We start from the raw sequence: 24,963 nt of genomic DNA, 5'->3' as shown, positions 1-24,963 counted from the left end.
ACTGAATATAGAGATAAAGCTGCCGGCCATTTTTGAAAGTTTGGGTCTTTAAAGTCCATGCTATTTTTGTTACAAACCACAAAGATCTTTCCAATTGCTTGATATGCTTAGTAAAGTATATCCCAGAGGGGATATTGCACTCATTGATGGATCTAATCAGTGCAGAGTATAAGGAGATGAGGACTTATTTTGATTTGAAAGAAATTCCTTTTCCTATGAGCTGTGAAACAAAAAAAAGGTTTCCTAAACACTGTTGAAATATGAGGGCGCGCTCCACCCAAGTACCTAGGTGTCTCACTAACTTCTGATTTTGAAGTGACATGTTATCTATACTGTAACATATACTGTAAGCTGGACCTAATCAGTGTTCAATAAATGTTACAATATTGCATTATTTGGCTTGAGATTGTGTCCACGTTTTATATATCAGCTACTGACAAGTGTAATTGCCTGGTAGATTTCCTTCATTTGTAGGAAATTCACCAGTAAGAGAAGACTTTGTTTTATTACTGTTTATAGGTAACACTCATCTTGTCCTATTAAGAAACTCACAGAAAATTGAATATTGAATAAAAATAAAATATTTAATAATTTAATTTAATTGCTCTTAATAACTGCCTATACTGATATCAGAGTGACCACACCAGAGAATTAACCCATAGTTATTATAATTTATTTATTTATTCTTACCTGCCAGGGTTTGAAAGCAGATCGTTCAGCACAACTCCCATTATAAAAGGGACCACTAATGGTTCTGCATGACAGCATGTTATACAAAGCATTTGCCACTGCATAAACTGCATTATACACAGCATATGTAAATCTGAAATTATTCACATCATACAAAGTTGAATCAATGTCCTGTAACCTTTCATTTCCAGTGCAAGGTGTAATAGTTTTCCACATTGTTTCATTTAACGATATTTGGCTATCTGAAAAGACCCACTTACAACCAAATGCTGTTTCCCAGAACAGTTTTATAAAAATGTCATCAGGAGAAGTTGAGGGATGAAAACTGTAAAGAAACTCTTTGAAGTCAAGTATTTTGCCTTTTTGCAGCATGAATCCTATGCTGCCATTTAATGGTCTCATAATATTTTTAGGTACATCTGGCGACATAAACCAACTAGTTCCTCCTATCCAGACCTTTCCAGTGATATTTTGCATGGACACCTCTTCCATTAAAGCAATAGCATGGACTAATCGGGTATAAATTATAATTACCTTGGCAGATGAATGCTTTATCATTTCCACAACCTTTCTGATTTTTTCTCCATAGGAATTTGCAGGGATAAGTTCAAAAATATTTATGCAGCCTCCAGTCTTAAAAATCTCAGACTTCAACCACTCATTTGGCTGTTGAAAGTAAATATTATCAGAACCAATTATTCCTACCCAATGCCAGCCAAAGTGAAGTAACAGTCTTGACATTGCTAAGGCTTGGAATTCTTCCTTGGGTACTGTCCGCAAAAAAGAGGGAAATTGTTGTTTGTCACTAAGGAGGTTGTAGGTCACAGCATAACTGATCTAAAATAAATAAAGAAAAAATGTACGTGTATATGCACAAAATAGTTAATCATTTTTACAAGAAACTTTTAATAACTTTTAATCATGTTAAATAATTTGATAGACATATTAGGGAATTTTCAGTTATTTGCTGATATTCATGAATATTTAGCAAAGTATATCACAAAGCCTCCTTAAAAAGACAGCATGTTACATATGTAAAACCCTAGGCCCTTATTGTGATGTGGTTTATGCTAGAAATATGGTGTAGATATCGAGTTGCATATTCCATAGGTACAGCATAAATATATCCCATAAAAACTTGTAAGCTGACAATAATGTGTGCTTCTCCAGGAACTTAAAATTGAAGATGATAAATTGTACAAATGTATTACAAGGCAGCATTGCAGTGCTGCAATAATCAAGTTTATGCAGTGACTCGTAGCAAAAAAAAAATCAAATGCAATTTAAGGAAAGACAAACTAAAAAAAAGCTTGAATGTAACAATAAAATAGCAGCATGAGGCCAGCTCTACTGATGTTGAGAGATAAACACTGGCTATAATACCAGTAAGTAGGTTTGAGCACTGCTCCTAGCAAATGTGGGAAGCAGCAGGACTGTTGGCTTTAAGGGGCTGATGGTTGGGCTCCTCAGGAGTGTCCATCACCTTACTGATCCATACTGCAGGCTTGAAGAATGGAAGTTATAGCAGTGGCTATTGCAACATGTTTATCAAGATATTACAGCAGGTAAGCTTGCAGAATTACTTCTCCTAGCAATACTAACAATGACAATCAGATGATTATCTAAAGAGAAACATCAAAGTATAGAGCACACCATGGGATGGATGCTTGGACTGCACACAAAAGAAGGTAGAGGAACATGACAAACAGGGGATGGATGCTTAATCAAGAAGATGTCATCAGATTGGTGGGCTTGGAAAACAAGAACATATAGAATGGCCAATAAGAGGGGGCATTGAAAACAAATTACCCTACTTTCTCCACCAGTACCAAGAAACAGGTAGACATGCAAATCCATGAGCCTGTCCTGTGCATGTGCTGCATCAGTCATCATGTGTACATTCACCTTGTCTGGGAAGCAGGAAGGGGATGTGGGACCACTAGACCACCAGAGAATTCATCTATTTTAAGAAAACATTAAAGTGAGATATTTCCAGAGTAGTTTGGGGAAGGCTTACACTACACACAACAGCACACTTGAGCAGCCCCAGGCATGCCCCACCCCTAACTCATAAAACCTTCAGTATAGTTCCATCTGTATGTTGAACTAGATATTGAAAACCGTCTAGCGTCCTACCTGATACTGCCTATAGTGTGTAGCTCCACATACAGGTGGAGGTTCCACTTTGCCAAGAAGCCCATTCATTTCAATAGGCTTCACTACTGATTAATCTTCATGCATTATTTAATCTACAAAGCTGAACTATTTTGGGGCGGTTAGCTCAGCTTACCTTTCGGAATCAAGCATAAGGTTCCACTAGTCGTCATTGGCATATACTGACTAGAGAGTGGCAGTGCCCTATCTTACAAACATGGCTGTGGAGTAGCATGCTCAATTAATGTGTTTTTCACACCCAGATCCTTTCAGAATCTGGCCCTATATTATGGAAAATGTTGAAAACAATAAATTATCAAATAAATCCTGTGTTAGAAATTAAATTGGGTAGGGACTCAAATGGTATCTGCAGTGTGAGACACATAGCACATTCTTTCATGCATACAGTTTATAGTTGGTCTTGGTCATAATTGAGACCTTGACTGGTTTTGATACCATTGACCATGGCATGTTAATCAAGTGCCTTACATTACAGTGTGGTCTCTCATTCACTGTCTTTGAATGGCTTGCCTGTTACCTTCCAGGACACTCAAAGTAGGAGGTCTCAGGGTTTAATGGGTAGGTTGCTGTTCATGGTGTATATATTCCTACTTGGATACTTCATGTAAGGTCTGTGACAGATTTACTGCCATAGAGGACTGCCAGGAGACAATAGTTCAGTGAATGTTTGATTAAAGTGAGGTAATGCTGGAGCAAGCCATTTCCTGTCCATCATATCTTCCTCCCTTCCTTTCCCTTCCTTTCCCTTCCCTTCCTTTCATTTCCCTTCCTTTCCTTTCCTATCCTAGCTTGTTGTGCAAGTGTTTTGGAATTTGTATCTCAGGCCTGATATCTGGAACTGAGTTTTGATGACAGACTTGCATTGAAAGGCTAGGGTTCAGCTGTTATCATATACTCCCTGGATCTCAAATCTCATTCTACCATTATTCCCTGAAGCAGTGACCCATGCGCTAATGCCTTATCATTTAAAATACTTCAGTGTCTTCTACTTTGAGGTATCAGATGGGAATCTGGCTGCAAAGAGCACAAACTTCCACTGTGAGTTTACAGGCTGAGGCATCCGAGTCATATGCTATAACTTTGTTGCTTTAGGACAGACTGCAAATGACACACACTAACATAGTGCAGTAACAGTGTGAGGCATCTTGACCATGTGATATAACTCTGCTGCTGTAGAATCAACCGCAAAGCGTGTGCGATTCCACAGTGCAGTTACAGGTTGGGACATCCTGATAATGTCATGCAACTCTGCTGCGGTATGATTTGCACTGGGAGACAATCTCTTCCAGGTCAGTATTTAATAGCCTTATTCTTCCCTTATGGGTCCTTCACACCTCAATACCACATAACTAAATGAGCACTTAGTATCCAAGTCTAAAAAAAAAGTTCTTTGGGTCGTCAAATGAGGAGAAGCTGGTTGCTCTGCAGAACTATGTGGAAATTGCTAGCAGAAGATCTTTTGATTATCTTGCACTGATCATCTGGAAACAACCACCTTTCCTGATCCCTTCAGGAGATCTGTGAAGCATATCTTTTTAGGAGTGTTTAAATTTAATTGATGGAGCTATCTTTAATGTTTAATATATTTTACTTATTTTAGTATTAATTTATAATTTATCATATTTATTACTTGACCCTCTTTTCAATGAAACTTTTTGTTGTTGTTCCGTAAAATAAAAAGGTAGTACGCATTTTAATACAACGAAACAAGCAAATAATAAATAAAAATGCTTTATACCCCAAATACTCAAATGACGAAAATATAACTTTATAGATTGTGGTATAGTGTATTTCTTCAACAGATGATATCCCTATAAAGGTAAGGAGGCAAATTATGACTGAGAGTCTGAGTTAAAATCCATCCATCCATCCGTAACCCCTTTTTCCCCATCTTTGCACATGTGGTCAGGTTGTCACTTCAACAGTGACAATCATCTAGAGCCAAGTTTTACACCACTGGGTTTGGAAATCCTTCATAACTTTCACCATAGGATGAATAATATATTACTTTACTTACATACTTCATGACAAACTGAATTTCAAATCCCAAAATAGAGAAATGCACAAGCAGCAGTTTAACTCATTACAGCCTAGTGATGCCTCCAGGTGCTTCTGCAGCTGCATCCTACTGATGCCTCTAGTAGTCAGATATATCCAGTTCATTTTTGCATTAATAATTTTAAAACTGCATTACATACAAGCTATGAAAAGTTTATATGATGGGCATTACAACTGCACTGATATCTGACCTCTGAATTGTGCTACTTAAGAGATATTAATTGTTGTTCATATACTATTTATTTATATTGCAATTTTATATGTTTCTAAATATCTCAATGACCACAGACATAACTGCTTAGCTGCATATAAAAGCTCACAGATAGATGGTCAAAATGCTGCTGACAGTACATGCACAGCCTGAGTGGTTACTGAAATAATGTAAACTGTCTACTAATAATTATAAAATTAATATTTGCTGTGTATTATGACTTATAAAACCCAATTAAAAATCTAAGCACTAACATTGTAAAGATTTGATTGTGTTGAGCAGTTTATCATTTACAATTCTTTAATAACCCTTATGGCTCCAGAGATATAAACATTTGTTTGAAATATGAGACTATACCTTGATTTTGTCAAAAAGTTATGGATACAATCATTAGGAGAGTACAGACCTTCAGAGCCCCTTTGGAGTAAATGTCAGCAGTCCTATACAATAGGTACCAAGACAAAAAAACATTACCTAAGCATAACAGCACTTACATTATTACATTATTAGAAGGAAGGATGAAGAAAGTAAATATTGTGGGAATAAATATCCAGGGAATTGTTATGGCTAGGCTTGTATAGGCCCTAGGGCCAATAGCCTAGTACCAACCTATGAACCTATGAAAGAGTTAATAGTGAAAAGGCAAAAATGGTGTTCTAACATATGCTGTCATTATGAGTTTCTCTTAGAGCTATCACGCAGAATTCCATAATTTCTGCCTTGTCATTTTTTTACATTTGAGGATAATTCTAATTTATACATGGAAGACACTGCAGGAGATTCTAGACATCATTTTCTGAAGGATTGCCATTAAAAGGACCATCTTTAGAATGGCTATCCAAAAGTCATAACATATGGCAAATCAGTTCAAACTTGCCTGTTTGCTCACTGGAGCCTCTAACTTGTTAGAGGCAAATAAAATGCTAGATAGACTTTCTAATGTCATTTGTCATTGAAATGTAAGCCCAAAACATCTGTGGCTTCTGTGGTCCATAAAATGCAGTCTTCTGCCTATGGTTCTAAGTATGAGTTAAGGATAAAACATGGTGAAGTATGGGACATCACTTTCAGCATAAAGGACAGGTTAGTAGACAAGGTCATTGAGTCTTTTACATGGAAGTAAGAGCACAGGAGCACAGCAAAACTATGGAAACTGTTCTGTCAGTGGTAACTACAGTAGGAAAATTGTCTTTAAGATATGAGACTTCAAGGGAATAAGATTGTCAACTGAAAAACAGACTTAGGTGGTCCTTTATAAAAGTACAGTAATGCGTACATCATTTTGCACATGTCAGGGTCACATGTTTGTATTCAGCATGGCTCTAACCTGGTGCTGCACAGTGCTCTAGCATCAAGACATGAGGCACCACATAGGGCTGGCTCTGCATCAGTGCTGAATGCTAATGAAGCAGTCTGCGGGAGACACATATGCTAATTAGCCATGTGCTCTGTCCCCTGGAACTACCTCCAGGAAAGCATCTACACTTCGAGTGATTCTACCAAACACACATGCAGCAGTGGGATCAAGGAGTGGGAGAACCACTAGCCACCATGAATCTCTCTACACTCCATGTCATAACAGCACTGACAGCAATACAGTGATCAGGGTAGAAACACTAGACACCATGAATCACTCTACACTCCAGTGCCATAACAGCACTGACAGCAGAATAGTGATCAGTGGGTGAGTGGAAACACTAGGCACCATGAATCACACTACACTTGAGTGCAACAACAGTGCCAACAGCAGTATGGGGATCATGGGTGGGGAGAAACACTAATCACTAGGGAAACTACAATTGTGCCTTAATGGTGATTACATGATTACTGGGATAGATAGAGATGGGGAAAACAACAGTCACCAGGGAAACTAATGTTGTGCAGTAATGGCACTTACACTATTATGAGGATCAGGGTTGAGGGAAACACTGGCCACCGATGAAATTACAACTGCATCATGATGTCATTTACATTATTATGAGGATCAGGGTGTGGGAAATCTCTAGACAATAGGGAAACTGCAATTCTGCTATAATGGCACTTGCACTATTGAGGATTGGGGTTCGGGTAGGGGAAAACACAAACCACCAGGGAGTACTCTAAACCCACATGCCTTAACGACACTTCAACTAGTATGAGAATTAGGTGATTGGGGGAGCCACTAGATAGGGGGAGGGCAGAGAAGTCAATGATGGGTACATGGACTGCGGTGTGTATGTGTTTCTGTTTGAATGTGTACTTGTGTGTATGGGACAGTGACTAAGGGAAGGCTGTCAATGCCCATATGAGCTGGAGTTAACTAGCATGAAATGTAAATCAGCAATGAACTGCATGTTGAGGTAGCAACTGTGATTTACATGGGTTCCCTTCAGAAGCTCAAAATACTGAAATGTTGAATTTCAGTATCTCAAGCCTAAGAAGCTGAATCCACATAATAGTGAAAGTTTAGAAGCATGAAATTCAAAACCTCGAATACCAGAGGTCTTGAATTTCACGCTTCTAAACTTCCACTGTGATCATGTATTCAGGTAAGTGTGTGTGTGTTAAGGGGTTTGGGTAGGGGCTGTGGCGTGTGTCAGTGTGTTTTGTTGCTGTGATATGTGTGTGTGCGAGGAGAATGTAGCTTGTGTGGTGGTGTTTTGTGTGTGTTTGTATGTAGTGTGACCTCAGAGTGAGAATATTTAAGTACGGGGATGTGGGGGCACAGCCCCCCACATGGGGGGGTGCAGGGATGCTTACCCCCCTGCTTTCATGTAGTAGAAAGAGTGTGTGTGTTTGTGTGGAGAATGGTGTGTGCGTGTGTTGTAGTACCGTGAAATTCAAAACCTCAGGTATTCAAGGTTTTGAATTTTGCGGTTTTCAGTTTTCGTTGTTGTGTGGATTCAGCATCTTAGGCTCGAGATACTGAAATTCGAGATTTCAGTATTTCAAGCTCCTGAAGTGAATCCGATTTAAACACATGATAATTAGTCAATAATGAGTTCTTTCCTCATTGTGGCTAACAAGTGTCTGATCAAAAAATACCATGGCATGGGAACAGGGTCTTTTTATTTCAAGCCATACAGCCCACACAAGACAGCTTCACCAGTTCCCAGGTTAGTTTTTCAAAACTGCGAAACAGCATCATAGAAAGCTCATGTACAAGACACCATAACAGAGAAGCTTAACCATAGACCAAGATAAAAAGGGCTCCCTATCAGTAACATGAGTCCCAGCTGAAGTCCCAACACTTTGAAAATAAACAGCAATACAAGGAAAAAACTAGCAAATTCCAAAACTTGCTGTTTCACCTTTATAGAACTTTTTTTTTGCATGGGGCTTTGCCCACTCCCCAAATATGTAATGCAATAACCATAACATCCCTATAACTTAAAATCATTAACTTTGAAATGGGCCTTTAGAGCAAAGAGGATAGTCTGTAATACTGCAAGCTTGGGTTTACTACATATTCCCCCACAATCTCATTTCTAGTTCCAGTGTGCCAAGGATCAAAGTCTTGGTCCTCTCAATGTGAACAGGTGTGCTGCTACAGAAGGCTCACAGGGTAGACAAACTAAAGATGAGGCAAAGATAAGAGTCCTAGGGGGTGAACAGGAAAACCCAGTCTTAGCAAATGAGCTATTTAGATAAAAACTGTAAAATGTTCCATTTCTGATGGAGAAATGTTCCCCTGTTGGCAACAGATAGAAAACCTCTTCCACTTCTAAACAATAACATTTTCATCTAACAGTAAATGCTGTGAAGTAGTCACATGAGTGTGCACTGAGGTACGAGAGGCACTATCTACACAGAATAAGAGGCGTTATATTTGTGGCATTAAAAGTATAGAATGTGATGAACAGGAGCAGGAGAAAATAAAGAATAATTAACATCCAATTGCAAGGAAGAAAGATTGCAAGAAATATAGCATAAATAGTGATCTCCTGGCAAAAACAGGAAGTCATACACCTTCAAATGCATATACTCAATGAAGTGATTCATACACATGTGGTAACAACACTGGCCATCCTGACTACACTTTGTGCAGGTACGTTTTGAGACACTGGACATTTTAGGAACATCTGATTGATTACTTCAGTGTTTAGTAATCTGTTAATTCAACATGTGTTATCCCCCTAATATTGGTATGAATTGTGACATACTTTGTGTATTTTCTAATGAAATGAAGTGTTGTATTTTGAATTGTGTTCACTGTCTACAAGTGGTGTTAATATCACATCAGTCGTAGTGACTGAAGTGTACATGTAACAGTGCCTCCCAATAAATCTAGTATTTGAAAGAGTTAATTTAGTGCATCCAACAATAGTCCCTCACTACACAGCCATTAAGATGCGATAGCTAACAGGACTTATATTCTGTTGAGTTTAATTTGCAAACAAAACTTGATACATTTTCCAATGCAATACAAATGCATAATCAGAGTAAAGGAAAAACTAAAAAAAAAAAAACAAAACAAAACATATTTTGATCAGAAAAGCTAACTATTCGAGGTAAAATATTTCCCTTAAAACTTGATATTGTGTTTTGCAAAACTCTCATTTTCAAGTGCAAAACTGGTCTATTGCTTTGAGCAGTTTTGCATTGTACTTTTCTGACTCATACAGACCTTAAGCTGAAACTAATGAAACATCACATGCTTAGTTGTGAAAACAAATGCAAAGAGCACCAACTTATTTATTTATTTGCATTTGTTTACCAGCAATGTAAATCTGAGAACCACAAAACAGCCCCTTTTCAGTGGAGATCCAGGGAGAAAATCTCCACAAACAAAATTACAAAAGACATATTTTGTTATTATGTTAAATAAAGACATAGGTATCAAATGTACAGAAAGTCAGTTCAAAATAGTTTTGACTGAAAGTAGAAAAACATTATAAAAGGATTCATATTTGTACATGGTTGGTTTCAGTACTAAATACAATGCAGATTGTGCCAAGGTAATTAAAAACAATTAATATGAGTAAAACAAAAGTGATTTCTGCCATGAAGGATCCAGATTGTATTCTGTAGTGCATTTTTGGTGGAGAAAAAAAGGGGGGGGAAGATAGTAGTGGGTGGGTGAAAAGAAGGACATAGAGGGCGATGGCTAAGTGATAGGACATATGATAGTTTGGAGGGACTGTAGAAGTAGCTGAAGGGTGTAAATAGGAAGAACGTTACTAGAAATATAGGTATAGATTAATAGGGGGTGCATTATAAGTTACAACATAAAGTACCATTTAGGAGAGTATTATAAACTAGTTAGAGATGGCATTTGGTTATTCAGATGATAAAGTAAGCTTATCCACGTGTAACACGTGGAGCCACATGTTCAAGGGGTGTGTTTTCAGTTCTGTTTTAAATGTACTTAGGTTATTTGTTTGTTTGTTTTGATGTGGGATGCTATTCAATTTTTTGGGAGATGCAGTTGGAATAAAGGGACTCTCCAGCTTTATTGCTTGATTTGGTTATGGTGAACATAGTTTTGTCAGTAGCCCATAGTATTCAGTTTGTTGGAGTACAGTTGGTTCATAGGTTCATAGGTTCATAGGTGTGTACTATGCTAATGGCCCTGAAACCTTTAAAATGTAGCCCATAGAAGTGCCCTGGCATTGTGCTGTCTGACATTAGTTCCCAGTGCCTTTATCAAGAACGGATGATATTTTATTGAATCGGCCACTTTTCTGAGTAATAGATTATGAAAGTGATATTAAGTTGAGTGTGTGTGTGAGGGCATATGGGAGTTCTATCCAGTTTAATTCTTTAGATGCGATGCAGTGGTGAGCTCGATATGATTGATTTGCAGTGAATTTGGCCACCTTGTTGTAACTCGGTATGGCTGATTTTCAGCGAATATGGCCACCTTGTTGATTTGCAGTGAATTTGGCCACCTTGTTGTAGCTCAATACGGTTGACTTGCAGTGAATTTGGCCACCTTTTTGTAACTCAATATGGTTGATTTTCAGTGAATATGGCCACCTTGTTGTAGCTCAATATGGTTGATTTGCAGCGATTTTGGCCACCTTGTTGTAGCTCAATATGGTTGATTTGAAGCGAATTTGGCCACCTTGTTCTAGCTCAATATGGTTGATTTGCAGCAAATTTGGCCAGCTTTTGTAACATTGCTCAAGCTTGGAAGAATGTGTGGAGGTGAGTCTGGTGAGCAGAGAAGAGGAGGGGCACAGAGCAGGGTCAGTAATGGTAGGTTACAATCTTTACTCTTGCAGTGCATGTGAAGTATGTTTTTTATGGCAATTGTGAGGAGTTGTTTATCTATGGCACTTTGTTTGTTGGAGAACAACATGAGTTTAGTTTTCATAGGGTTCATTAAATACAGTTAATCAACCAAATATTTTGAGATCTATAGATTTTCAGTGGCTTTGTATGACAGAAAGCACTCACAGTGTTCCAAACACAAAGTAAATTGTTGATTAGAATAGAAGACATTTTGAATGTTTCTAAGGCAAGCAGCATGGATAGTTCTACTGTTGTCATAAATGACTATGATAAGGCCACTATAACAGACAATTCAACAAAGGTCAGTGCAAATAATCTGAACATTTGCAAGACAGTCTCAAAAGTGTATGTTTCTACAAAAAAAACAAAAAAAACAAAAAAATAATCCTTGTTTTCCTGTCTTCCTCGACTAGTTTAGACCAGTATACAGGCATTGCTGTATTCTGGGCTGTGGTGTAGTTCCTGTGTTGTCCATTACCTTACTAGGATAAAAGGAAGTTTCTTTGCTCAACAGTGGGAGTGGGGAGCCTTGAGCAGCCTACCTGTACTTGGGGGAAGTGACCTCAGCACAAGAAGCTGTAGTAATTGGTTGTTTGGGACCATTCCTAGCTCTTTTGTAGTTCACTGCTTAAAATCCGCCTCTGGGCATTTTTTTTCTGGCTATACTGCTCAGACAAGCTCCACGTGGGTTTACAGAGTGGTCCTAGCAGCAAGGAACTCGAAAAAGCAACTACCTTCTGGATTTAAGTATCTTTGCTTTTTTTTCACTGGAAATGGCTTCTGTTGCTTACTTTGAACTAGCCTGAACTGTTTTTTACTAATTACTGCATTTATTTTAAAATCTGCACTTAAAGTTACATTTAGTCGAATTTAATCGAAAGTTTGCTTGTTTGTTTGTTTAATTTAACTGTAGAGGCTGCCCACTAAAGTGTGCTAGCTTGTGTAACTAATTTATCACTGTCTCTGCATTTTCTGTGTGTTTCTACAAAAAAAACAAAAAAACAAAAAAATAATCCTTGTTTTCCTTCCTCGACTAGTTTAGACCAGTATACAGGCATTGCTGTATTCTGGGCTGTGGTGTAGTTCCTGTGTTGTCCATTACCTTACTTGGATAGAAGAACATTTCTTTGCTCACCAGTGGGAGTGGGGAGCCTTGAGCAGCCTACCTGTCCTTGAGGGAAGAGACCTCAGCACAAGAAGCTGTAGTAATTGGTTGTTTGGGACCATTCCTAGCTCTTTTGTAGTTCACTGCTTAAAATCCGCCTCTGGGCGTTTTTTTTCTGGCTATACTGCTCAGACAAGCTCCTCATGGGTTTACAGAGTGGTCCTAGCAGCAAGGAACTCGAAAAAGCGACTACCTTCTGGATTTAAGTATCTTTGCTTTTTTTCACTGGAAATAGCTTCTGTTGCTTACTTTGAACTAGCCTGAACTGTTTTTTTTACTGATTACTGCATTTATTTTAAAATCTGCACTTAAAGTTACATTTAGTCGAATTTAATTGAAAGTTTGCTTGTTTGTTTGTTTAATTTAACTGTGGATTCTGCCCACTAAAGTGTTCTAGCCTGTGTAACTAATTTATCACTGTCTCTGCATTTTCTGTGTGTTTCTACAAAAAAACCCCCAAAAAACAAAAAAATAATCCTTGTTTTCCCGCCTTCCTCGACTAGTTTAGACCAGTATACAGGCATTGCTGTATTCTGGGCTGTGGTGTAGTTCCTGTGTTGTCCATTACCTTACTTGGATAGAAGGAAGTTTCTTTGCTCACCAGTGGGAGTGGGGAGCCTTGAGCAGCCTACCTGTCCTTGGGGGAAGTGACCTCAGCACAAGAAGCTGTAGTAATTGGTTGTTTGGGACCATTCCTAGCTCTTTTGTAGTTCACTGCTTAAAATCCACCTCTGGGCGTTTTTTTCCTGCTATACTGCTCAGACAAGCTCCACGTGGGTTTACAGAGTGGTCCTAGCAGCAAGGAACTCGAAAAAGTGACTACCTTCTGGATTTAAGTATCTTTGCTTTTTTTTTCACTGGAAATAGCTTCTGTTGCTTACTTTGAACTAGCCTGAACTTTTTTTACTGATTACTGCATTTATTTTAAAATCTGCACTTAAAGTTACATTTAGTCGAATTTAATCGAAAGTTTGCTTGTTTGTTTGTTTAATTTAACTGTGGAGGCTGCCCACTAAAGTGTGCTAGCCTGTGTAACTAATTTATCACTGTCTCTGCATTTTCTATGTGTTTCTACAAAAAAAACAAAAAAAAAAAATAATCCTTGTTTTCCCGCCTTCCTCGACTAGTTTAGACCAGTATACAGGCATTGCTGTATTCTGGGCTGTGGTGTAGTTCCTGTGTTGTCCATTACTTTACTTGGATAGAAGGAAGTTTCTTTGCTCACCAGTGGGAGTGGGGAGCCTTGAGCAGCCTACCTGTCCTTGGGGGAAGTGACCTCAGCACAAGAAGCTGTAGTAATTGGTTGTTTGGGACCATTCCTAGCTCTTTTGTAGGTCACTGCTTAAAATCCGCATTTGCAGTTAAACAAGGTTAAACTTGGTTAAACAAGGTTAAACTTTTTCTGGCTCCGCCAAGTCTCCTCTTCAATTTTTCCCTTAGAACTGTTCTACTTGCAATGTAAACAGCCTATACTCTATCTGAAAAGCTCAGCACTTGCTCCTAAAGCATTTTTTACACAGGTAAAGCACTCTTAAACAAAAGAAAGTACTTCATTCACCTAAATTCTGTTGAGTACCCATTTCCCTATAGGTCGTTTCTGACTCAGTTACACAGCAATCTTTTTCACTAATTCTAGCATGTCGAAGGGTCATTTGCTGGCGTCCTCTCCTGTTCAGCTGGTGAATCTGGGAATCTTGAGGCAATGTTACAATTGCCTCATGTACACAGACAACCCTCTCCTCCTCCCAACAAATACAAATATATGCGAGAGATGCAACTATATAGCCAAATTGGAGGCTGAGCTCTCTCAATTCAGTACTGGCAAGACCAGTCAGGAGGAGAAGGTAATCACGCACACCACAAACCCAGTCTCACATAGAACTATCACAACTGCAAACCAAACACATAAACACACAAAAACATACTGCTGATTAAAAATCTACCAAAACAACAGAGGCCTCCAAAGCAGACACCCAAGCAACCACCACCTCAAGACATAGCACATGCAACACATAGTTCACAAAGTCAGTGTGCTAAACAGTCACAGCCCTTAAGGCCAAACAACATGCAAGACACACTTGTAATAGGTGACTCCATAGTCAGACACACTGACGTCCCGCTCACCAGACTGAACACAGAAAAGGTCACAGTAAGCTGCCTGTCGGGAGCTAGAATCCACCACATAACACAAGCACTCAGGTCACTCCCCAGCAAGTACAAATATGACTCAGTCATTGTACATGCCGGTGTGAACGACCTGAGACGTACCTCCCTGGACTACATGAAAAGAGACATAGAGGAGCTCTCTGATTATGTAGCCCAGGCCGGTATGACCCTGACCCTGAGCAGCATCTTACCCTCACCAAGAATGATGCCACAGTACAAAGACAAAATGATCATTTTAACAATTGGCTTAATTACTGGTGTCATTCTAAGGGGATCCAATGTCTGTCTGCTTGGGATGACATGCTTGACAAGCCACGCTGCGGATGGCTTGCACCTGTCACCCTGGGCTTCCGGATATTGGCCAAGGCTCTTGCCACCCCATAGTGCCTTTTTAGGCAAGGCTCAAATGACAAACCTACCTCCCTAGAAAACACAAGTGGAAAAAACTAAGGGTAATGCTGCTCAATGCCAGAAGTCTAAACCTCAAGATGCATGCCCTCGAAGCCCTCCTCAGTATGGAGAACATCGATGTCTGTGCAGTGACTGAAACCTGGTTCAAGGCTCCTGAGAGCACCCCAGCACTATCAGGTTTTACCTCATATCATGCTTTCCGGCCCCAAAACTTGGACCGAACCACAAAAGGCGGGGGAGTATCCATTTTCATCAAAGATACCCACACCTCCAGGTTAGTGGCAATGCACGAAGCATCGGAGACTATCCAGGTGCAACTAACCATAGGCAAAACTGCCTTACAGTTTGTAACATGCTACAGACCACCCTCTCAAACTCAGGAACCCCACACAGCCTTCCTGAAGACACTGGAGAGTATGAATGTCTCTCCAAATACCATCATTTTGGGAGACTTCAACTACCCAAACATTGACTGGGAACATTACTCAAGCCCCAACACCCTAGCCCAAAGGTTCCTAGAATTCATAAACTCAAATGCAATGGAACAACTAGTCACCATTCCCACAAGAGGAGACAATATACTAGACCTGATCATCACAAACATGGGGACAAAATGCTCCACACTGGAAGTATATCCCTCTTTGGTAAGATCAGACCATAAATTAATCTCATTGGAAATCCACATCCCCACCCCTGCACAAAAGACCACAGTGAAGAACTTCTCAAAAGCAAACTTCACACTTCTTAAGACTGAAGTGGTATCCTTCAAGGCCCCTGGGCCAGTGGAAACCACAACCCACACTGCTGAATCCTTTGCAAATGCCTTCTATGGGCACCTTCAAGAATGCATGGATCATGCAATCCCAAAGAAAACCAAGACCCATTCCCCCAAAGGCAGGCCGGTCTGGTGGACCCCAGCCATAAACAAACTTTACAACAGGAGGAGGAAGCTACTACATGACAGAGCAAAATCCCTAAAAGGGAAGGCATCTCTGATCAGTACTAGCAAAAACTACAATCACTCATAAAATCATCCAAGGCCAACTTTGAGAGAAAAATTGCAAAAGACACAAAAGACAATCACAAGGCCTTCTTTAGCTATGTTAGAAACCTGGGTGGAAACTCCCAGATATGCTCAGAGTTAGTCCAAAATGACACAAAATACACTGAACCCACTGACATTGCCAACATTCTGGCAGACAGGTTCAGTGCAAATTTCTCCTCCCCCAAAGGAGAAATAACTATCCCAGCAGAGTGTAGCCTCCCTAACATCTCAGATGCCCAGGTGAGAGCCGCCCTCTCTAAAGCTAAAAACACAGCATCAATGGGACCGGATGGTGTCCCTGGCTGTGTGCTACATGAACTCCAAGAGGAACTAAACCCACACATAAGGCTGCTGTTTAATCTTAGCCTTACTACAGGATCAAAGAGTGGTGCACGGCAACAGTGGTCCCACTTCACAAAGGCGGTGCTTCTACGGACCCTGGAAATTACCACCCCATAAGCTTGACAAGCCTGGTCTGCAAAGCTATGGAGAGGATCATTATGGAACTCATAAACAAAGACATTGGGGACCTACAGACATTGGATCCGACCCAATTTGGCTTTGTCAAGGGCAGATCCTGCCTTTTGAACTTGGTCGACTTTTGAAACAGTCACTAAGGCCATTGATGAGGGTAAGGCAGTTCACACAGCCTACCTTGACCTTGCAAAAGCCTTTGACACAATACCCCACTCGGGCATCATAGACAAACTCACCAGCTTAAATGTAAACCCATATGTCACAAGATGGGTTGCAAACTGGCTCAAGGACAAAACCCACAGGGTCAGAGTTGCTGGAGCTATGTCAGACTCTAAGCCAGTTCAGTCCTGGGACCCCTCTTGTTCGGCATTTATTTTTCAGTACAGGCAAACATAGGAGGATTGTGGCTGACAAAGTTTGCAGATGACTGCAAACTCCATAATTGATACTCCAGCGGACACAAACATCCTTCAGAGAGGCCTCATAGAAATGGATAATTGGTGCCAGAGCCATGGCCTTAAGCTGAACACCAAAAAATGTATAGTCATACCCTTTGGGAAAAACAAGGTACCAACAAATTACCACATAGGTGGTAATCCATTGAAGAGGTAATCAGGGACCTAGGGACCCAGGTTGACAGTAACCTCTCATTTGACACTCACATTGCCAAAGTGGTTAGGAAGACCTTCTATATTGCCCACCTTATCATGAAGGGCTTGACATCTAGATCAAGAGAGGTCATTGTGCCCCTGTACTCTTCTCTTATCAGGCCAATGATTGAGTACAATGCCCCATTTGGGATGTATCTCACCCAACACCTGCAGCAGTTGGAAAGACCCCAAAAGTTCCTCACCAAGAGGATAAAGGGTCTTAAACATATGTCATATGCTGCCCGACTGAAAAAACTCCAGCTCTATTCAGTCGCATACCGCCTACTCAGAGGTGATCTGTGCCTGATGTACAAGGCCATGTCCAATCCGGAATTAATGGACATGCTCCACCTCAGAAAATCCAAATCCATCAGAGCCACGAGAACAAGAGACTTAAACCTCAACACAGAAATAAATAGGACGTGCTGGAGGGACAGATTCATAACCCAGAGGCTCCCTACACTCTGGAACAGAATCCCAGTCCATGTTAGGCAGATCCCCTCACTGACTCTATTCAAGAGAAATCTCGACGAGTGGATGGGAGATCGTAGGTTTACCCCGGGGGTCATCTCTGTGTCACTACTAGACAAAGGCACAGTAAACTAAACCCTAAAAGGGCATAGTATTCTCATCCTAAGGGGTGGTGAAAGCCACACACACTCTGGCTAGGCTTATAAATGCCCTAGGGCAGATAGCCTAGTACGAACCTATGAACCTATGAACCTATTATGTGTACATCACTGAGAATTAAGCAGGCTTAAGGTAAACAAAAGTAATGCATTTGGATATGTCTGAGATAATCTTAGATAATTTTGTTTCATAATTATGCTTGTTTGATTCACCAAGAAAGTCACCAAGGGAATATCATATGAAGGTTTCTCCGTAAATGATAACTGTGATGCATACATTTAGGAGAGTACAGTTTCTGCCTATAGAAAAGACTGAAGAAGACCTAAAAAGAATAGTGTGTTTTTGTAATAATTAAAGCAAGTTGAACCCACAGAAGGAATAAACAGTAATGCAGCTGTAGTGAAGCAAGAGAAAATTATGATACATATCAATCTGTAAAACTTAAAGAGTGGGGGAGTGGCTGGCATAATAGCGAAGGTCTTTACCTCATACATACAGGGTAGGATTCAGTCCTCTGATTATTGACTGGGATTGAGGCTTAGCATAACCTTTAAGGTGTTTACATCACAGACACAAGACATAGGGTCTGATTCTCACCCTTGAGGGACATTGGCTAGGCTTAAAATGGCCGATATGGTCAACAAGCCAGGTAGATACCTATGAACCTATGAATTGCAAGGAAACACTAATCACTGCTCACAGATGCATACATGGCTTCATGTATGCTTAACATCAAATGCGTTTCAAGTCTGGATAAAAATCAAAGGTTTTAGGTTCATAGGTTCATAGGTTCACAGGTTCATAGGTAGGTACTAGGCTATCAGCCCAAGGGCCTAAGTAAGCCTAGCCAACAAGGTTCCCTGGCTTATGCCACCCAAGAAAGTTATTTTCCTGTGCCTCTGTCAAGCAGAGCCACCAAAGTGATTCCCTGGGGTGTATTTACTATTTCCCATCCACTTATCAAGATTTTTCTTGAAGAGTGTTAATGAGGAACTTTGCTTGATATAGATGTGTAGCTTGTTCAAGAGTATGGGAAGTCTCTGGGACAGGAATCTATCCCTCCAGCATGTCCTGTTTATTGTGGTGGCAAGGTTTAGGTCCCTAGAGCATGTAGCTCGGAGGGATTGGGATTTCTTTAGGTGTAGCATGTCCAACAGCTCTGGGTTTGACATAGCTTTATATGTTAGGCAGAGATCACCTCGGAGTAGGCGATATGCTATGGAGTAAAGTTGGAGGTTTTTGAGATGGTCAGTGTAGGGCATCTGTTTGAGGCCAGTAATCCTTTTTGTGAGGTACTTCTGTGGCCTTTCCAGCTGCTGCAGATGTCTTGTGAGGTACATTCCAATAGGGACATTGTACTCTATAATGGGTCTAATGAGTGTCGAGTAGAGGGGAACAATGACCTCTTTTTTCCTAGATGAGAACCCTTTTGTGATGAGATGTGCCATGTAGAAGGATTTCCTGACTACTGTGGAGATGTGATTATCAAAGGAGAGACTACTGTCCACCTGGGTCCCCAGGTCTCTTATCACACATTCAGTGTTAAGTAGACTGCCGCCTATGTGGTAGTTCATGGGTACAGAGTTTTTACCAAAGGAAATGACAATGCACTTTTTGGCATTGAGCTTGAGGCCATGGCTCTGACTCCAGGCATCTGTCTCAGTGAGGCCCTTCTGTAGGATGTCCACATCATTTGGGAACTCAACTATGGCTCCTATTTTGCAGTCATCTGTGAACTTCATTAGTCAAAGGCCTTCTATGTTAGCCTGTACTTCAGAGAAGTAGATACCAAACAGGAGAGGTCCCAGAACTGAACCCTGTGGTACTCCACTTGCCACTGGTTTGAAGTCAGATTTGGAGTCTGAAACTTTTACAGTGTGGGTTCTGTCAGCGAGCCAATTGGCAACCAATCTTGTGACGTAGGGATTTATACCTAGTTTAGTGAGTTTAGCTATAATTCCAGAATGGGGGATGGTGTTGAACGCCTTGGCGAGGTCAAGATAGGCTGTGTGAACCACCTTACCCTCATCTAAAGCTTTGGTGACTGCCTCAAAAAAGTCAATCAGGTTCAGGAGGCATGATCTGCCTTTCACAAACCCGAACTGGGTGGGGTCCAGAGTTTGGAGGTTACCAATGTCTTTGTTTATGAGTTCCATGATGATATGTTCCATGGCTTTACAGACCAGGCTCATCAGGCTAATAGGGTGATAGTTCCCAGGATCAGTTGTGGCTCCCCCTTTGTGGAGTGGGATAACTGTTACTGTGCGCCATTCAGTGGGCACAAAGCTTGATGTGAGACTATGACTGAACATGGTGCTTAGGTGGGGAGCCAGTTCATTCTGAACTTCATGTAAAATGTAGCCTGGGATGTTGTCCAGTCCCATGGATGCTGTGTTTTTGGCTTTAGAGAGTGCTGCTTTTACCTGTGCAGTTGTGATTACATGGACTCTACATTCTTCCTGTATAGATATGGGCCCTTTAGGGGGTGAGAGGGGGGTAAAATTAGCACTGAACCTATCTGCCAGGACGTTGGCAATATCAGTAGGTTCTGTAATTTTCATGTTGTTGTGCTGTAACTTAGAGCAGATCTGGGTGTTGCCATTGAGATTCTTGACATAGCTACGGAATGCTTTGTAGTTGTCCCTAGAATCAATGGCGATTTTCATAGCTAGCTTTGTAGGATCTTATAAGGGATCTCAACTTCTTACTGAGGCTGACCAGGGAACTCCTCCACTCATGGGATTTTACTCTCTTTTGCAACAGTTTCTTCCTTCTGTTGTAGAGTTTGTTTATGGCAGGGGACCACCAGATTAGCTTCCTTTTTTGGAGGATAGCGTCTTGTTTCTGTTTGGGATAGCACGATCCATGCACTTGTGTAAGTGCTTATAGAGTGCATCTGTATAGGATTTAGCAGTCGTAACTGTATTGTCCATCTACATGGGTGTCATGAAGTTTGCCACTTGTGTCTTAAGAAGCATGAAGTTGGCTTTGGAAAAAAAATTTACTGTGATTTCCTTAATGGGGGGTGGGGGCAGGATGTGGATATCTAGGGTGATTAGCTTATGGTCAGATCTGACCAACGAGGAGTTGACTTCAGGTGTGTCACTCATGTTGGTAATGACTAGGTCTAGGATATTGTTGCCCCTGGTGGGGGTATGGATAAGTTGATCTAGGGCATTGGAATTTATGAATTCCACAAAGCGTTGAGCAAAGGAGATGGTACATGAGTAGTTTTTCCAGTTAATGGTGGGGTAGTTGAAATCACCCATTATTAGGCATAGGCACCAGAAGCTGTTGAAGACTGGGGGGGGGCAGAGGGTGAGAGGGGCACTTCATGATCTAAAAAGGGCAATTTTTTATAACTATTTACTACCACAACATAGCTTCACTTGGAGGACTTCTTAAGCTTAGCCAATTCCATTTGTGATGCCTGATTCTTGAATTAACATTTTCTGATTGGTCTTACCTATCCCATGGCTAATAGTTGTATATTAGCCCTAGTGAGAATAACTGTGATCATTCCATAGATAATTTGAGGGGACCCATATAAGGGATGCAGCATTTAGGAGCTGCTTCTTTCCATTAGTGTCATGAGAGGCAATCCTGGAGTATATTTTCTATTACCCATCCTTAGATCGAAGTTGCATTTGAATATGGATGGATGAGCTTTGTTTTATTTTTATGGATAGTCTGTTCTGGAACCATGGTAGCCTCTGCGGTATATATCCATCTCTCCACAACATTCAGTTTAGATACCTGGACTGAGTATTTCTGATGCCATTTGACTTGCTGATGTTCAGTAGGTCCATCTATATTAGGTTGAAGGATGCCTTGTATGCCAGACATGTCACCTCTAAGCACTCTGTAGGATACTGTGTATAGTAATAAATCTTTGAGGTGGTCAAAAAACTGCAGCTTTACTCCGTAGCATATCACCTACTCCAAGGTGATCTCTGCCTAGCATATAAAGCTATGTCAAACCCAGAGCTGTTGGACATGCTACACCTAAAGAAATCCCAATCCTTCCGAGCTACACGCTCTAGGGACCTAAACCTTGTCACCACAATAAACAGGACATGCTGGAGGGATAGATTCCTGCCCCAGAGACTTCCCATACTCTGGAACAGGCTACCCACCTGTGTCAAGCAAAGTTCTTCATTAGCACTCTTCAAGAAAAATCTTGATGAGTGGATGGGAAATAGGAAATACACCCCGGGGATCACTTCTGTGCCTCTGCTCGACAGTGGCACAGGAAAATATCTTTCTTGGGTGGTGTAATCCAGGAAAACTTGTTGGCTAGGCTTATGTAGGCCCTTGGGCCGATAGCCTAGTACCTACCTATGAACCTATGTTCCATGCAAGACCTATTGTTTAGGACTTGTATCCTTTTAAGTAAGGTATCTCTGAAGGTATTCCAATTGTTACATGGGGCTGGACAGATACATGCCTAAGTTGGCATTATACAAAATGATTAACCTAATGAGAGCTTTGTAAAGGGGGACAACAACATCTCTAGATCTAGTCACAATCAATTTGTTTATAAGCTGTGCAACATAGCAAGGCTTTCTTATGACTCTGGGTACATGTTAATCAAAAGTTAGGTCACACAAGTTCCCAAATGCCAAACAATTGGGTCAGTTCTCAGAGGGCATTGTCATGATTTTGACACCAGTTACTGTTTGGGACAAATCTTCAGGTATGATAGTTAAGTCATTTGGGAATTCAATAACTGCTCCTAGCTTGCAGTCATCTCAGACTTAGTCGGCCAGAGCCCTTTGGTATTTCCTTTTACTTTTGAGATGTATATGCCAAACAGAAAAAGTCTCAGCACCGAACCCTGGGGGATTCCATTGGTGACTGGTCTCTTACCCTACTTTGATCTCCTGCATCCTGTGAGCAAGTTGGTAATCCAGCAAGTGAAGCTTTTGCTCCTCCTACATTATTCATCTTTTGTACTATACCTCAGTAGGGGCTTGTGTCAAAAGACTTGGCCAGATCAAGGTAACGTGATGTGAACTGTTTTACCTTCATCCATTGGTTTGGTAACAGGAGTAAAGCTTAATATTTGCCTATGACTTTGAGCCCTTCACACTTTCCTCTGGGCTGTTTTCAAACACATTTTTAGGGTCATGCATACATGTATGCATTCTTTGATTCACCTTCCTGATTGTATTAAATTATATTCCTTGTATAATACAGCACCAGTTGTTAGATTGCATTTTAAATTTGTAGTTTTGAATAGTCTTCTAGTAATGAAACAAAATGTATGAACCAATGACAAAACTACCCATTTCAGAAAATTTCAACTATAAAAGGCCACTCAAACTTCAGTCATTACAATCCATCAAAATCAGTAAATATGCAAAATATCTGCAGAAGTAAGTCATCTAAATAATTCTACATTAAAGGGATCTCCGACTAATGAAGAGATTGCTGCTAGGAAACAACTTTCTATTTCATTGTTTCATCTATAAATGAAGTGGCTGTTGCCCTTGAAGAATAAATTGCCCTTGTTACATTAAAAAATGCTAAGCTAGTAATATTTCAATAGGGAATGGATGGCAAACTGGTAACAGGTTCATAATTCCTCAAAAAGAGGACATTCACAGGACTGCAGCATCCACTCCCTTTAAAGTACAACACAGTACAGTATCAGCGAGCCATCTGCATACTGTGGGAGTAGAACCCACAGCCTCCTGCATAAAAAGTAAGGCTACTACCTGTTGTATTACTAACAATGTAAACAGGCTCTGAATAAGCAGCACTAAACTTCTCTTCCCCTGAAGCTCTCAGAAATTGTTTTTATTTATTTAGTATTTACCAGGAAAGTCCAACTTGGAACAAAGCCAATTTTCAGCAGCGGCCCATGGAGAAATGCTCCATATACGTCTTTGTAACATGGGAGTAAACCAGAGCACCCATAGGAAACCCACACAAACACAGGGAGGCCATACAGACTCCACACAGAAGGCACCCCAGCCAGGAATCAAACCAAAAACCTCTTGTTGGGAGTTGACAGCACTACCACAACACCATCCACTTGGCAAAACAAAATCTCTCAATTTCACAGTAGAAGAAATCTGGAAAAAGCCAAAATGTATTGGGGGAGGGGCAAAGACCAGGGATACATTTTAAATATTGCTTGTATAATTTTAGAACATTGGTAAAATAGTGTTTTGTGTTACCATGTGTTTCCAAAAAAGATGGGAAGACTGAAACTTAAAGGGCTATCATTATTTAGTGAATTCCATTCTCACTGATTTGCCTGAAAACCACAAATTTTAAGAGGAACAGACCAAACTCCCTGGATCACAAGTGGTGTTGTGAGTACACACACACACACACACACACACACACACACACACACACACACACACACACACACACACACACACACACACACTTCAGCCTGTATCAAGATTAATCCACAGAGCTTTATAGAAATGGACCTCAGCCTGCATAGGCAGAAACTGACCTCAGCCTGCATAGAGATTAATGCTGCCTGCATATAAACAAAAACACACACACAGTGCATAAACCAAGCCTGCATAGAGAGAAATGGACATCAGCCTGCATAGAGATTAATGCTGCCTGAATATAAACAAAAACACACACACACACACACACACACACACACACACACACACACACACACACACACACACACACACACACACAGTGCATAAACCAATCCTGCATGGAGAGAAACGGACCTCAGCCTCCACAGGGATTACTCCTGCCTGCATATAAACAAAACAGAGCACTCCTTACTGTGCTTCTTGCAAAATAATTCTTACCTCTGCAGAAAAATCCTTACCTCAGCGCTTCCATGTCTCTTTTCATGTAGTCCAGGGAGGTATGTCTCAGGTCATTCACACCAACATGGACAATGACAGAGCCATATCTGTACTTGTTGTAGAGTGACCTGAGTGTGTGGGTTATGTGGCCAAAAACGGCAGTGCATAAACCAACCCAGCATAGATAGAAATGGACCACAGCCTGCATAGAGATTAATCCTGCCTGCATATAAACAAAATGGAGCATTCCTTACTGTGACTCTTGCAGAAAA

General features: G+C 40.6%; 1 protein-coding gene across 1 annotated transcript in view; it reads right to left on the bottom strand.

Annotated features, from left to right (window-relative positions):
- Positions 1-24,963, bottom strand: part of LOC122791521 (extracellular calcium-sensing receptor-like) — a 186,653-nt gene that overhangs the window by 154,716 nt on the left and 6,974 nt on the right. The window contains exon 2 of the mRNA XM_044059262.1: positions 691-1,527. Within this exon, the coding sequence (XP_043915197.1) occupies positions 691-1,527 (837 nt within the window). The remainder of the gene's footprint in view (positions 1-690; positions 1,528-24,963) is intronic.

Source organism: Protopterus annectens, chromosome 17.part0 (genome assembly GCF_019279795.1).
Source record: "Protopterus annectens isolate FY-2018-M chromosome 17.part0, PAN1.0, whole genome shotgun sequence".
Taxonomy (NCBI): Eukaryota; Metazoa; Chordata; order Ceratodontiformes; family Protopteridae; genus Protopterus; species Protopterus annectens.
The sequence above is the reverse complement of the archived record's forward strand: the minus strand, read 5'-3'. Positions and strand labels throughout refer to the sequence as shown.